Below are 15378 nucleotides of genomic sequence, written 5' to 3'. Positions count from 1 at the left end.
ACACGCCATGAAGAATTATTTCCTAGTACACACGATGAAATTAGACGCCTTCCCGAAGGTCAAGACTTAACAAATTGGAGCCATGGTGTATACAGACTCGAGTTGAATCCGGATGGCCTAACTCAGCAGCGTGCCGAAGAAAGTCGAATTGTTGGAGCCGATCCTGGTATGGCGTACTACGGAGAGTACAATAGTTTGCGGGCTTGTTGCATCATTTCTTTCCCACTGATTTTTACGTTTGTAATTGGTGATATAGGTGTGTCGTCGATGATCACAGGAGTATCGACTGCTGAAGAACCTGTACACAACCCAATTGAAGTTACCACGCGAAAGTACCAGTAAGTTGTCTTGAAAAAGAGTATATAATAGATAAGCCTCACACTACATTGAGCTCTTGACTAAAAAAAATCAATGCAAAGTGCGGAGACGGGTGTCTTTTGGGAATATAAATTAGAAAACAAAAATCGGCAGAAAGCCGAAATCCAAGAGGATTATGACTCCATCGCAGAGAACTCGCCCTATGTCTCACGTTCGGAAGATTTTCTTTTCTATATCGCTAATTTGAATCGAATTCGACTTCGGTAAGTAGCAGGAAGGAGAAGGAAGGAGAAGAAGGGCTAATCAATGCTAGGCGAGTTGGTGACAAGGGCATATAATAACGGCAAGAATATAGAATGCGTCGTTTCTCGTCTAGGTTCAAACACAGAGAAATCAGAAGCTTGTTATTCTCAAGCCGGCAGAGAAAACAAGATCTTGTCAAAGATGAGCTGCTAGGTGTCACTCCTCCTCACCCAGCTGTAAGCGATTCCCTTTTTCCATTTTTCTGGCGTGATATCTGATAATACGCTGATGATCATTTTTGAAAAACTGAAACATAGGGAGAGCCTATCAAATGGATACACAAATCGTCGCACCGATCTCGCAAAAGAGCTGCCCGCTTGAGGCGAGAACGCGAGCGTTGGCACCCAAATCAACAACCAACGATTGTGTTCTATGGCTCCAGCAGAATGCCGCATTTCCCGGGATGGGCCCCGATCCCCCATTTGGTTAGTATATTTACAAGAGAGAATGCGCAAAGAGGTTGCCATACACTTATGAGTAATGTATATTTTAGGGACTTATTAAAAAATTGGCTTCACACATGCTGCTGATACTGACGGACGAGTACAAGACTTCTCAAGCTCACGCAGGGTGTCAGCAACGGCTAACAAGTATTCCATATGACGAGGAGGTTTGCGGACACAGGTACGTAATAATATAATATCTGATTGCTATACATAATTCCCGCTTTAAGAAGCCCACTTACAACGACTGACGGGATCATTTTTACCAATGTATCCATGCAGAAAAACAAGAGAACGTGCAACGTACCGGGTCGAAGGACCTCAAGGCGGCTTCATTCCAAAGAGGGGAAGGAAAATATAGTACTGTCGAGACCAGGATGGCAATTTGCTGAATCCGGCAAGTGACTGTATACAGGCACGCCCACCACCGCCAGGTAAAGGCAAATTTCTACTAATAAGGTATATAATCAATAGTTGTGTTCTGCTAAACTAAATTGGCATGGAATACCATAATAGATTGGGTGATGTGGAAGATTAAAGCTTGTAATAACCATCCAGAGCTTTATCCAGAGGCTGTGGTATGTTTTAACCCTTTAAACCCACGAAGGATTCTGCCTATCATATGCTAAAAGAGTTTTGTTTTCTCATCTAGATTGTAGACCGGGATAAAAATGCGGCATTGAACATAAGAAGCATAGGCATAGCCTATATGAATAATGATGGACATCCAGACTTTCGACCAGAGGCATTCCTACCACCAGGTGGACAGCTCCCTCAACAAGCGCAACTTCAAGAAGATCAAGAAGAACAGGAGGAACCGGAAAACAATATTTTAGCCTTAGAAAATGATAGGAATTAGTCGAAAATTCCACTACGATTGTATCTTGGGGCCAAGAGGACAGTGCTTTTACTCAGCGCGGAAGCCACGGACTCTGGAGTAAGTATTAAATCTATTTTCTATGACTGTTTTGAAACATTTGAAATCATCACTAATACACTGTCTACATTTGTGGAAAAATTATTTTGACCAACCTCATTCATGTTACCCAAGCCCAAATCAGACGGACACTTTGTTATGGCGATTGGTTAAGTAGCGCTGGGGGTGTATCATTCTATCAGGACCTTTCAAGTGTACTATGTTTAGTTTCCCTGTTGGACTTTGCACTGCGTTCTCTTTAAAACCGCCTCCTTACTATACTCTTGGGGCTTCGAAGAACAAATATATATGAAAACAAACTCCTAGTTGAAGTTTCTGAAATTACTGTATTGGGGTTAGATAATGGTCAAGAGCTTTACATTTACTATATGCGATATATTACCAAAGTTATTAAATAAACTCTTCTTTATGCAAATACACAAAGTTGTCTGTTTTATCTCAAATTGTAAAACACAACTGAATGCTTAAAAAAGGGCGCAGCCGAGGGTCGCGACTGTATTTCTGCTCACTGATTATTCCCTAGATTGCCATCGCCCAATATGGTGCTCCCGGCAATTATGCTATATAAGTCCTGGGATACTCCCGTTAAAAGGGAAGGGGCGTTTTCACTTCTTTTACAGACTTTCAATTAAGGTTTTTCTTCATATTATTTACGACGCAAAACATACAGTTGATTAGGTTCAGCAACTGCAAGTAGTACAATTAACAAGCGATCAGTGTGTGGAAATAGATATATCAGCAGATACATCACCAGGCTTCCTAGCTTTACGCCATTGCAAAAAGTAGTTCCTGACAATTCGCGTCGGAGCTCAAAAACAGTATGGAAAACTCGACGGATCCCTGAAGAGCGCTAGTCGCCATATGTGTCGCTAGTGTTTTTTTAAAAGGAAACAACCTGAACGAAGCGGTCGAAACATTTGATGATTTCCCTTTCCCCTTTCGACGTTCATAAGGTTGATTGATAATGATTACTATTGCAGTAATAGAACCGGGAAACATGACACAAATTGTTGTTATTACTACCAATCTTTATTTAGTTGTTGCTTCGTTCGCTGGATGCTTTAGGGCATGTGTAATATCGTATCGTCGCTGGTTCGTATTCGTATGTATTAATTTGGGTTGATGCCAAAGCCATGTCCCTGCCAATGAATGGAATCTTAAGACTTTTGAGCCAGCAAGCCAATACAGCTGCTGACGTGTTTCACTTTTTCCCCTCCTCAAATACATAGTGCGTATTCCTAGATATCAAAACTGCTGTACATACTTTTGCTATAGGCGTGTTGTAGAGCTGATAGGATGCTGGTGTTGTTGCGTTATTGACGGAGTCTCGATTACGGTACATTGTCAGGGTGCCAACGGTATCCGAGGTCAAGTGAATGTTGCTCGGCAACACGAAGCAACTGCATCATATCGTCCGGTGATCACAGCAAGGCGACATCCTCAGCATAAAGCAGAGCTGAAATTATAAGGCGGTGTGTGTCTGGCTAGATGGTGATCACCGTCTCTTGGCGCAAGGTACTTCCATACCTCTGCTTGTGTGTCTGCTGCTGATATTCATTTAACTGGTAAGCGTGATCGTCTCTTCCTGCTCTATCATACTATTATATGCTAATTTCTGACCGTCACTTAATCACTTAATAGTTCGATAACTGTCAGAAATCTGTTACCACTAACGACTACAAATTGTAAGATGGCCTTTTAATTATGCTGTGCTTTTTCCGCTATTTATGACTGGCTGTTCATCATCTTTTATATAGTATCATATCGCTTTTCACTATTGCCCGTAATCTGTCTAGTATTCTAACCATTAGATTTTTATCTCAAGCTGTTACTGTATGTATATTAATATGGTGGTAAGTAAAACATGAGAAGCGGTGTACTGGATCGCATGGACTCATATTGCATCCATATAGTATGTAGTTATTTCAATGAACCACCGTTTCCCAATCGAGTTTTATTAACCTTTCTTCCTGTTGGATTTTATCAGAGTGATAAGCTTTAGTATAGCAATTTACTCGGATATAGCCAGAAACGCCTGTTGAATACTAGGGATTCTGTTTGAAGCTATATTTGTTGATACCATTACCATTACGATATGTACCTGAAAAACTAAATGTTAATATCCCAAGAACCAAAAGTTGATATCTCAGAAATCAAAATGTTGATATCCAAAAAATCACAATGTTTTGATTTCCGACAACTCAACATTTGATACCCTTCAATTACGATGGTATCAATGCAGATCTCCTGGTTTACCAGCGCACTGCAAAAGCGACAGGCAACATGGATATACTACGGCAGTTAGGCATCTATCAGTATGACATCGGTCTCTGGCCAGCGTTGCGCGCATATCGTACCTTCATCCGCCCGGTGCTGGAGTACGGCCTTGTCATTACAGCATTTTCGTCCAAGCAGATGGAGATGTTACACAACGCCCAGAAAGGTTGCATAAAAATGGCGCTAAACCGTCATATCAAGACATTATTTCCGACGATCGTCCCATGGTCCTGGTCGATATACCATTGAAGCAACTGCGCACAAGTGCACCACAACCCAAGTTTGCAGCCCCACTACGCGAGCTCCCGGTCACAACTATGGTCCGCGCAGTTGAACTGACGCTCTTATGGAACAAAGACCGCGACAACAATGGAAATACCTGACCTCGCACAATCCAATATTTCAGCTCTTCAATAAGCTAAAATATGGAAACGTCTCCATAGCCGAACCTATTAAGCAGGCGATCAAGGAAAAGCGCGACGACGAATTATATAATCGTGGGGCCAAGAAATACAAAACGATCAGCTGCCTCCGATCCACACGCAGAATTGACCCCATCCTCTATCTAGCTACCTAGTCAAATAGCGTATGCATTGGCTTCCATCATATTCAGTTCAAAATTGTCGCTGTGGGGTAGCGGAAGCGAAACGTGAACATTTCGCTAGATGCCCTCTGCTACAACTAAAACTGAAAGAGCTCACTGAAGCATTCCGCAAGATACCAGAGCTGTCTATCAACAAGCAGACAAAAGATCACATCATGAATAGTCTCCCTCGCTCTGACATCGGGCTCTCCGGTAGCAATTAAATGAGGCCTGGGCTGCGCTAATTCATGTCCTCAGGGAAATAGACCGGTCAAGTCATCCTGAAAACACCTATAAAGACGATGACAGACCAGCTCCAGAAGCCGCATTAACACTTCTTCCATTGGCTACTTACACCCAAGAACACAAATAACTCTCATATCTGTACTTCAAGTCTTTCGTGTGTACCTCTCTACTCTCTTTCTATCCTCCGTCCACCACACATACTGTACCATTCTCCCTTCACTAGCATAACTTTTTCCCCACAGGTAGGGGGTTTTTTCAGTTATTGCACCCCCTCATATTGCATACATATGTATAAATCTCACATCATCCTGTACCGCAAGGAAGCGACCACATGCCCGTCGGCGCCGGTTCATTCAATGTTTTACTATAAAACATAAATTTTAACCTAATCACCATCTATGTTGCACAACTCTACGGAAAGAAGCCGAGCATGAGAATTACCAACATGGGCGCTTCAAGTAGCTTTTAGCAACAAAATCAGCGTATAAAGCAGCGAATCCAAGAGTAAATGCAAACAGGAAGTAGAATCTGAAAAAAACAGAAAATGGAAAGAAAGAGTGTTTTGGTTCGCTCACCATATTCAGAGTTAAATAATGAGAACCGGGTCCCGATCCGTTTTACCAAAGTCGTATCCCCGATGGTAGTATATATACTTCGTGGATCAGCAAGTGTGCGAAATCCTTCTTCATTTTTGTTTATAAAGATTTTCACTCACGCAAGGTGTGATCCAATTAATCCATCCTTTCATTTACCAAGTCAAAATATTGCATCATTATACTAACTATAAATCGCATATCACTCTTGTAGATGAACATCGTTAGCGACAGCATAAACAATCAAGCAGCAACATCGGACGATGGCTTCATCGAATGTGATTCGGTCCCCGTTGGACGTATCAATGCCTTGAACGTAAGTAGTAAAAGATATTTCTGATAGAAAGCACAATTCCATGTTACTAACTACAGTTAAGCAAAATCTCAAGGATACATACAGAAAACGGGGGTCAACTGTACGAAGACGTCGTTTCACGTAACGGCATTAGCTTCGATTTCGAATTGAAGGCTTCAGAGGGTGTCAATAAAGTCATCCTTTCCAAGCTGCGTTTTGCTCTGTTGGCTTACAGGGAAGAGTTCTCGGAAATTGCAAACTACCCTCAGCGAGTGCGTGAAATGGTCAAAAACCATGTGACGCCTGAGGAGGTCCGAGCAGACGTTGCCAGATGCAGCCTCTTCACGCGTCACTATTTTTGATAAAAGTTACTATTTCTCTTTTACTTGGTTTTAAAAGCACTTTACAATATGAAATGGAATGCTTAAAAATACTTTTGTTGTATTTTTAACTTTCAAAATACAAAGATGATTTGTAGTTGACTCAAATTGATCATCATATAAAGTGTTGATATTGCCGGTCGATTTTGAAAAGAGATCTGAACGTTTGAGAGTATACCGGTGACCATTAGAGAGATTGCTTTTATTGCACCGAGTGTTCTGTCTTTTACTAATGAGCTGACCACTTAAAAGATAATTGAGAATATATCAAGTAATGGAAACCCGAATGATGCTATTCCTCTCTCTCCCTTCCCCTTCCCTATTTTTTCCATCATCTTTTCAGACCACCTACTGTATTATGGATTACAGCAATCAAAAACAAGAAGACATACATTAGGATCTTATATAATATTCTTAAATACCCCTTTACCCTCTTGTATAATGGATTAAGTTATAACAAAATTCGGCTTCTCATAATAGAATATGTGGTATACCGTGATATAGCATCAAAACGACCTCCTTCCTCCTCCTCCTCCTCCTCCTCCTTTTCCTCCCTCCTCCTCGATAAATAATCTATCATCTTATCATTTACAGTATATGATTCTTTTCATCTCATACTGTATCTTTAAAAAATCAGCCAATAACTATCATCAACAACAAAGGTGAACTCATTCTACGTACACGACTGTGCCGATCTGTTTCCATGAGGGATCCATTTAACTTACTCCGTTTATTTGGGATACCATGTTAGCATCTTGCTCGACATAGCTCAAATTTAAAATTATGGCTCATTTTCATTCAGTTGGCCCAATTTCACATCATGGCGCATTTCGTTTCTGGTGGCCAAATCCGACTTCCAACGCTGTATGTACAGTAGTAAAGCAATCTATATACTCTTACTGTATATTTATTACCAGCTTTAAATGGCAATTCTCAAATTTAATGATTGAACGCTGGGTGAGGCCAAGAATTAGTATTAAATGTATAACATCTGGTTTATTTGCAATCATGTAATGTATGACAAAAATACGCACGCATGAATAACGAAATCTGAAAGCTACGCTGTCATCTTTTGTATAAACAACACTTTAAAGTTTGCTGCTAAGATTAATCTTGATCGATTTAACTTGGGTATAGTTATCCAGAGCATAATTGCTATTCTCGCGCCCGAATCCACTCTGTTTATAACCACCGAATGGATTTCTCTCATTGACAACGCTAGTGCAGTTAACCCCTTTTTTTTTCAAACAAAACAAAAAGATCGACAGCAACGATGACGACAGTTAGTAAATATACATTGCTATAGATAATAGAAAAGCCAAAACCAAAGGTTAGATAACTTACACACTGAGCCAGCTTCAAGTGCATTCGATACCGTAACAGCACGTGTGATATTCGACGTGAAGACAGCGGCTGCAAGGCCAAAAGGTGTATCATTCGCTTGTCTTATTACGTCGCTTGTATCCTTGAATTTACAAATGGCAACCACTGGGCCAAAAATCTCTTCTTTCATGATAGTCGCATCTGGCTTAACATCTTAAAGTGCCAAAAACAGAATCAGTTTGGATTAAAATTATTTTTCTTTAATCACTTTACCTGTAAAAACAGTAGGTTCAAGGAAGTATCCAGTGTTGCCCACACGGTTACCACCAAGAGAGCAGGTCGCGCCTTCCTTCTTTCCAGTATCAATATAGCCCATAATTTTCTTGAGATGCGCTTCAGAGATTTGAGGTCCTTGGAAAGTAGCTTTATCGAATGGGCATCCCACTTTGCCGGCTTGTGCCATTTTCTTGAAATTTTCCACGAACTTGTCATATATGCCTTCTTGCTGGAAATATTTAAGTTTTTTTTTTGGCATTAGCATCATTTCATAATAAACAAACCAGAAGGTGCATGTCACGTTGCTAAAGGTGCTCGTAAATGTATCAGTTTTGTAGTTAGCGTATACATACCACGTAAATACGACTGGTTGCAAAACACATTTGTCCAGCATTGTAATAAATGCCAAAGGTTGAATAAAATACAGCTTCATCCATATTCTCAACGTCATCAAAGACAATATTGGGTGATTTGCCACCAAGTTCAAGGGTAATTTTCTTCAAGTTGCTCTCGGCAGCCGCCTTCATAATAGCTCTACCTGTGGCGACGGAACCAGTAAACGCAATCTTGTCTACCTTCATGTGACGTGCCAACGCGTCTCCAGCAAGGTGACCATAACCTGTGATGATGTTGATGACTCCAGGAGCTACAACAGGTTATGATAGAGTACGATTCATGTATTAAGTATTAAGCACAAAGCCCAAAAGGGAACATGTTGCTACTGCTACTACTTACGGAATCCGGCTTCTTTGACCAAGGCAGCAAATTTCAAAGCTGACAATGGCGTCATTTCTGATGTTTTGAGAACTACACAGTTGCCTGTGCATACAGCCGGCGCGATTTTCCAGGACAACATCACAATCTATCGTTATTGAAGGAAAGAGAGACATAAACAATGGATACTGACTATGTCGATCACTCATATGATACACTGTTGGTGAAGCTTATATGGAAGAGACAATACATACAGGAAAATTCCATGGAATGATAGCACCACAAACACCAATTGGTTCATGAACAGTGTATGACAATTTTCCTTGTGCGTCAATCACTTTTCCATGAAGCTTATCAGCAAAACCTGCAAAATATCGGCTAATTGTGATATGTGCAATTGTTAGGGGTACAATGGTGCTCATATACTCGACCTATGAATATGCTGCTAAATCTTACAAGTAGTTGGCAACCTCCGCTACATCTCTTTGAGCGTTCTTCAGCGGCTTGCCGTTATCCAAAGTTTCCAAGTGAGCGAGATCATCCGAATCACGGTCAACAAGATCTGCCAGCTTATGCATGAGTCGAGCACGTTTGCGACCGTCACTTTGTTTCCATCCACCATAAAAAGCTTTGTGGGCTGCCTGAACAGCGAGATCGACTTGTTTGGATTCAGCTATTCATGATGACAGACGCAATTTCAAATAAAGTAAGCTCCGGTGTGCGTGGATAAACTGCTGTGATTCATGAATAGGCATACCCGCCTGAACCGAGGCAATTACTTTTCCAGTAGACGGATTAATGGTATCAGTTGTATTTGCACCGACAACAAAGTCGTTGTTAATAAACAAGCCGGTGTTTACTAAAATAAAATTGTCGTAGCAATGGTTGTTTCAGCAGCTGTTGTTTATTTATGCAACTATGAACGGTTCTGTCGTTGTTTGCTATTGTTGTTATTACTGCCATTGTCGACCACATAAGATGTTAACCATCGATACTAACGAGTAACCTTATAGCCATCTGGGGCTGTAATATTTGCCACGAGCGTCGTCATAATGAAGATCCAATCCTGGCGTTTGATATGATAAGAAAAGCAAGAGGTTAAAATTTAAATGGGGTTCTAGATGAGGGGAAAATAAAACCTCAGAAGCAGTCCACGAAAGGTCCAAATTTAGAAAGGTGGGAAATCAGGTATGTAATTTTTTATTGCTTTAACATCCTTCCAAAACAAACTATATGCAGTGTTTCTTTTTCATTTGTCTTTATCTTTGAAGCTTCCCAAGTGAATATCAAAGACAAGGCGGGAAAAAAGGTAGTCTAGGTTATGTGTCACACCATGATGCTATGCTCTTTCAACTTGTATCCAACAAGTTGTATGGATAAGTTCTTTTGCCGTGAATCTCATCGATACAAAGAAATCCGGCTCGCATACTTGCCTGCTGGCTGCTGCAATATATTTGTGTGACATGTTAAAGAGTTAAAGAAAGCCGCTCAAGCGTTGGTCGGCCATAAAGTCATGTACTGGAGACCTGCTGCTGCTGCTGCTGCTGCTGCTGCTAGATATGTAAAATGAAAACAGCCCGTCAATCCATTAGTAGCGTTATATTAGCACCAATACTTACGTCGAAAAGCGAATTGTTACAGTAGATATGACAATATCATAATTTGCAGACTCTTGTTCGTAAATAGTATTAAGGTTTAGGCAGGCGCAATAAACACAAGGATCTTGTGGTGAGCGATGAAACTTGATTGACCAGCAACCTTACCAAGCGATTTCATTGCTGATTGGCGATCTACTTTACGTAACAACTAGGTGTATGTAGTAACCGTGTTCCATCAGTGCGACAGCTGCGCATGCACTTCGCCATTGTGTATAATGATTTGTTACAAACAATAAAATGATACAATTTACCTAGTACCGCCTTTTTCTATATTTCGACAAAGCTCCACAAGAGATCCATTGGGATCGACTATATATGGCACTTAACTTTCGTCTCAATACATGATTCGTATCTATCAGCTTTTAAGGCTGATGGCAGACAAACTCACGATTATGAGTTTTGCTGATAGTCCACTTTCAGGCCCTTTCAAAACCATATGTATGTACTATGTAAGCGACAATGGCATCATGGCATATAGCTAACTCAGGACCATATATTTTTTGATGCGAAAATGGAAACTTTATACATATCAAACACACAAAATAGAAACTATAATGAATGACTCTGTTTTTGCCATATGCGCGCTATTTATATCACAAGTAGTGAACGACATGTGTAATTTAACCCAGTTTAAGTTTTTCCAGCGCCCTACATGGACCGGTTAGAAAAAAACAACAACGATAATGACAATTCATCAATGCGCTCTTTGCTGCATGAATCATCAACGCGGTTGGTACGACCATAAGATACAGTAACATTAGATATGACGATGATGATATATGCTATCGAGCACGGGACAGCTCGCATATTCCCTCATTAAAAATTTAAACGTTGCACAGACATGATAACGATCACAGCAATTATAGGAGCGATAATCCGTTTGCTGCAAATTTAAAAGACTTTTTTAAAAAATGTATACAACTGCCATTGATAGGAGGGGTTAGGTGGGGGAAGACAAAATGATGAGAGAAAAGGTAAAACTTTTTTTGAATATGAAAAGGAAAAGTATGAAAGAGAGAAAAGAAGATAGAAGTGTATGATGTTTTGCTGTTGCTGCTGTTGCTGTTGTAGAGGTTGAGAAGCGAATTCAAGTAAAATAATTATAGGAAAGAAAACGGAAAAAGCAGAAAATCTATTCGGGGACATGCGAAAACAGATACGAAACTGATTCACCATTGTGGGTTCTATATTGCCGATAAAGCACACTCAGTAAGATGTACTTGACACCACTTTGTCCCCCCCCTACTACTACTATTAATAATAGCAAAGTAAGTCTTACCTTCGGATGGCCTCAGCCAACGTGGGTGAGATATCAATGACGTCGAGCTTGGGGCAAATAGCCTGTATAATCACGCATGGAATGAGTCATTGTAGTATATAATCCATCTCTCAGCAGAGATACACATATAATAACTTTATTCCATCCTCCCTCGTCCCCTTGGACTTACCATTTTATCTTCATGCGGAATGGTGTTTGTAACCACAAGCTTCTCGATCACCGATTCGTTAATCACCTTGATAGCCTTACCCGATAAGATACCATGGGCTACAATGGCATACACCTTCTCGGCGCCATTCTCGACCAAAGTCTTGGCTGCCAGACCCAAGGTACCACACGTATCTGCCATATCATCCACAAGAATAGCAATCTTTCCGCGAACATCACCGACCAAAACCATGCGCGATACTTCGTTGGCTCGCTTACGTTCCTTGTGGATCAGAGCAAAGTCAAGGTTTAAGCGGTCTGCAATCGACGTAGCACTACCCAATTGCGAATATGAGTTCCAACACTGTACAGATGCGCATATTCTCCCTTTCTCTATTTCTATATAATAAATATCCTTACCGTTTAGCACCACCAGCGTCGGGCGAGACAATCAATGCATTCTTCCAGTTAGGAATCTGGGTGGAGATGTACTTGATCATGGAAGGCTCGCAATACAAGTTATCGACGGGGACGTTAAAGAAACCTTGGATCTGAGAAGCGTGCAAATCCATGGTAATGACATGGTTAGCGCCAGCAACGGTCAACATGTTTGCGGTCAATTTGGCCGTGATGGGTGCACGGCTCTTGTCCTTTTTGTCCTGACGGGCGTAAGGGAAGCAGGGGATGACAGCCGTAATACGACGAGCCGAGGCAGTCTTGCATGCATTGATCATGATCAAAAGTTCCATAAGGTTGTCGTTGATCTCACCACAGCCGGATTGGATAATAAACACATCCTCGTCACGCACTGACTCGCCAATAGTGACAGACGTTTCTTGGTTCGAGTATTTCATGACGGCGGCCTTGGCCAAGTCAATGCCAATGCGGCTAGCAACGAGCTTGGCAAGTTCTGGGTGCGAATTGCCAGTAAAGACCTTGATGGAGTTGTCGGCCATGCTTATTGTTGTGTTCTTTTTTTATGAAATGAAGGGGGGTATGCGAAAGAATATATATATACAAATGTCTAGAACAGAATGTTAATAACTTGTTGTCGTTGTCGTTGTTTACTGCTTCTTTCGAAAGGATCAGCCGTGGAAAGGTTTTCCTTGCTTTAAAAAGTTTAAAGTAGTGGGTGGGGGATTGTTGAGAAGAAGAGAGGGGTGGGCAAAAGAAAAAAGAAGTTGTTTCGTTTGTCAAGTCTTTTTTTTTTTTTGCCGTGGAAAAAAAAAGTCCGCTGTTTTATGGCGGTGGGTGGCTCGTCGCCTCCGTCACATGGACCCCGCACTCAAAAAAAAATTATATATCGGTTCGGATTCATCTTTGGAGAAGCCCCCGTGAGTGAGTGTGTGTGTGTGCGTGTGTGTGCACCGAAACGTGTACATGCTATCGGGTTCACCGGAACTGCCTATCTGCTAAACTGATTAATAGAACAATAAGTGCTCTTGTATTGTTAGCCTACACCTGCTCTGTGCAGGTATACAGCACGAACGGAGAACATATATTCCAGATCAAAAGAGCAAGTGGATGATTCGGTAGAACAAGAAAAAAAAAATTTTTTTTTCTGCGGATGCCATATTCGTTCGGTCGGTGGGAAATCGAGCTGCCGAAATAGACGCATATTCGTAGCAGCAGTGCATACTACCTAACAGCGACAATCAGCCTAATATCCGAGGAGAGAAAGGGAGAGGATCAAATGACCATTTATTACTTGCTATAATTACTACAAACACCAACAATAACATCAAGAGCCGTGCGCAAATGCCACTCTGCCATTCGACGTCGATTGGAGACGCGTCGTTGGTATGTATCACAGACTGGGTAGCGTGGTATCTTGACCATTCTCCACAGCATAAACATATAAACAACAAATCAAATTTGGAGCGTGCGCGGGACGTCTTTTTGTTCGCGTATCGTATCACGTGGAAATGGTAGCCTCCATTTGCATTCTCCCGAAACCGTCCGCTCATAGCCCCGGGCTCCTTCATATTGCGTTTGAGAAGGAGGAGGAGGATAAGATATTATGCCTCTCCTGCGGTGGCGAACAACCTGTAATCTCATCATTCATTGTTACGTTCTCTTGAGGAACATAGACCGTAGTATCGGTCAGCATGGCGTGCAAATGAAGGGGCTGTTCGCGACACTCGAGCGCACCACGGCTCACAGACGTCTCGTTTGCTATGGCAACATTGGTTGTTGTTATGCAATGTAAAGATCGTATCGTGGAAGCGATGACCCGTTTCCATGGAGACGTAGGAGTACGTATTGCAAGCATTTTATAAAAAATAGTAAAGGAAAAAAAAACGATTCATACAAAGGACAGAGACCGCAACGCTTTTATAAAGTACGCCAATGATGCGTATGATTATCACGCTCCTTGCTTCCCTTTACTATGAAAATGGACTTCATGTGATAAATCAACTTGTTTGTATGATTCTGTTGTATGGACAAGAGAGGAAGGGTATTAGATTAGCTGTATGTGTCTTTACATGATGTTGCAGCACAAAAACTTGTTTCCCATAGGCGCAAACGGATCATCCTGGCGCTCGACTGGACCCCATACAGATGGAACGAGAGGATCACGCGTGTTGTTGCAATAATCTATCAAGCTAGTTTTCCAACCCGCATTGTTAGTGGGTATGGGTAGGAGCTTATCGAACTTTCTTTCGTTGACTTGCCTTTCTGATGCTTTGCTGACTGGTATCCGCGGCATTTCCAACTGCTCTTTGAGTCGGTTGCTGTATTCATTGATGCGTTTAAGCTTTGATTCAGAAAGATGATGGTGTGTGCGTTTAGTTTTCATAGTAGTGTTTTCGATGAACTCAGTGACACCATCAAGAACAAAATAAACTAAAAGTAAAAAAGAAAGGGAAAAGATTACACGATGCGACCCAAAGTACCCCAAAATTATTGTTTTTTCCACACCCAAACACGGTTTACAAAGACCTTTTGTAAGCAAACATGAATTATATTTTGCGCCACCCGGGATTGACAGTAATGGTAATGACAATGACAAGTAATATCAAAAGAACACACGAACAGCACCCGAAAAACGTCCCTCGTCCTTCTCGTAGCACTGTTCTCCAGCTTGAAGGGCAGCATCCTCCTTGCCGCCGTCGCAGTTCTCGTCGATCTTCTTCTTCTTCTTCTTCCTGGTGCGACAATGTAGGATAGACTGGCGACTCGTTGAATGTCTCACCATAGTGTGATTCGAGCAGTGTCAAAGGGGGCGGTGGTCGAACAATGCTTCTGTATGGCGGCGGCGGAGGTGGTCGTGCTAGTGGCGGCATGTGTTGTTGTGCAAAATGCTGACGCTGTACATTGTAGTAGGTGTATGCTGGCGGCGGCGGTAGTGGTGGCGATGGTGTATGAGCCTTTTCTTCATCGTACATTATTAATTGTTGAGTCAAACAAAAAAGCGCAAGTTGATAAATGCGAGGAAAATAAAAAAAGGAAAGAGAGATAATCATCACACGTCGAGGTGTACAGTGTTATTTATTCCATCATCGTTGATGATGATCCGTTTGTTCGCTCTCTAACGATAGTGGTGATGATTTGTAGCAACAGCAAAAGGAGGATCCAATGCGTACACAAGTGCCCCGGTACCCG

The 15378-nt window shown here is 41.6% G+C and overlaps 6 protein-coding genes across 6 annotated transcripts; 2 read left to right on the top strand and 4 right to left on the bottom strand.

The window, feature by feature from the left end:
* Window positions 1–442: 442 nt before the first annotated feature.
* On the top strand, window positions 443–1883 carry BDB00DRAFT_796697 (uncharacterized protein; the record flags this gene model as incomplete). Its single annotated transcript, XM_053121491.1, has 7 exons — window positions 443–581; window positions 674–797; window positions 879–1046; window positions 1115–1245; window positions 1347–1504; window positions 1581–1642; window positions 1717–1883. Coding segments are annotated over exons 2-5 (486 nt in total), but the record flags the coding sequence as incomplete, so codon positions are not given.
* Window positions 1159–1883, bottom strand: BDB00DRAFT_796694 (uncharacterized protein; the record flags this gene model as incomplete). Its single annotated transcript, XM_053121490.1, is given in 5 exon segments — window positions 1159–1245; window positions 1347–1440; window positions 1454–1498; window positions 1581–1642; window positions 1717–1883. Coding segments are annotated over 4 exon segments (226 nt in total), but the record flags the coding sequence as incomplete, so codon positions are not given.
* Window positions 1884–2896: 1013 nt separating this feature from the next.
* On the top strand, window positions 2897–3371 carry BDB00DRAFT_796690 (uncharacterized protein). Its single transcript, XM_053121489.1, has 2 exons — window positions 2897–3103; window positions 3231–3371. The coding sequence occupies exons 1-2, from the start codon at window positions 2966–2968 to the stop codon at window positions 3285–3287; spliced, it is 195 nt and encodes a 64-aa protein (XP_052985669.1). The 5' UTR covers window positions 2897–2965; the 3' UTR covers window positions 3288–3371.
* Window positions 3372–7367: 3996 nt separating this feature from the next.
* Window positions 7368–9774, bottom strand: BDB00DRAFT_949267 (aldehyde dehydrogenase domain-containing protein). The gene is made up of 9 exons (XM_053129568.1): window positions 9688–9774; window positions 9446–9547; window positions 9145–9361; window positions 8943–9066; window positions 8710–8836; window positions 8328–8620; window positions 7972–8203; window positions 7720–7911; window positions 7368–7609 (listed from the first exon to the last, which is right to left on the bottom strand). The coding sequence occupies exons 1-9, from the start codon at window positions 9737–9739 to the stop codon at window positions 7464–7466; spliced, it is 1485 nt and encodes a 494-aa protein (XP_052985668.1). The 5' UTR covers window positions 9740–9774; the 3' UTR covers window positions 7368–7463.
* A 1370-nt stretch (window positions 9775–11144) lies between these two features.
* Window positions 11145–12985, bottom strand: BDB00DRAFT_796686 (ribose-phosphate pyrophosphokinase 3). Its single transcript, XM_053121488.1, has 4 exons — window positions 12193–12985; window positions 11795–12107; window positions 11626–11687; window positions 11145–11530 (listed from the first exon to the last, which is right to left on the bottom strand). The coding sequence occupies exons 1-4, from the start codon at window positions 12726–12728 to the stop codon at window positions 11479–11481; spliced, it is 963 nt and encodes a 320-aa protein (XP_052985667.1). The 5' UTR covers window positions 12729–12985; the 3' UTR covers window positions 11145–11478.
* A 1157-nt stretch (window positions 12986–14142) lies between these two features.
* Window positions 14143–14624, bottom strand: BDB00DRAFT_796683 (guanine nucleotide-binding protein subunit gamma). Its single transcript, XM_053121487.1, has 2 exons — window positions 14448–14624; window positions 14143–14378 (listed from the first exon to the last, which is right to left on the bottom strand). Exons 1-2 carry the CDS (start codon window positions 14570–14572, stop codon window positions 14255–14257), a joined length of 249 nt encoding a protein of 82 aa, XP_052985666.1. The 5' UTR covers window positions 14573–14624; the 3' UTR covers window positions 14143–14254.
* Between the last annotated feature and the right edge of the window lie 754 nt (window positions 14625–15378).

This window comes from Zychaea mexicana (assembly GCF_025766255.1).
Source record: "Zychaea mexicana strain RSA 1403 chromosome Unknown BDB00scaffold_2, whole genome shotgun sequence".
NCBI classification, from domain to species: Eukaryota; Fungi; Mucoromycota; class Mucoromycetes; order Mucorales; family Lichtheimiaceae; genus Zychaea; species Zychaea mexicana.
The sequence above is the reverse complement of the archived record's forward strand: the minus strand, read 5'-3'. Positions and strand labels throughout refer to the sequence as shown.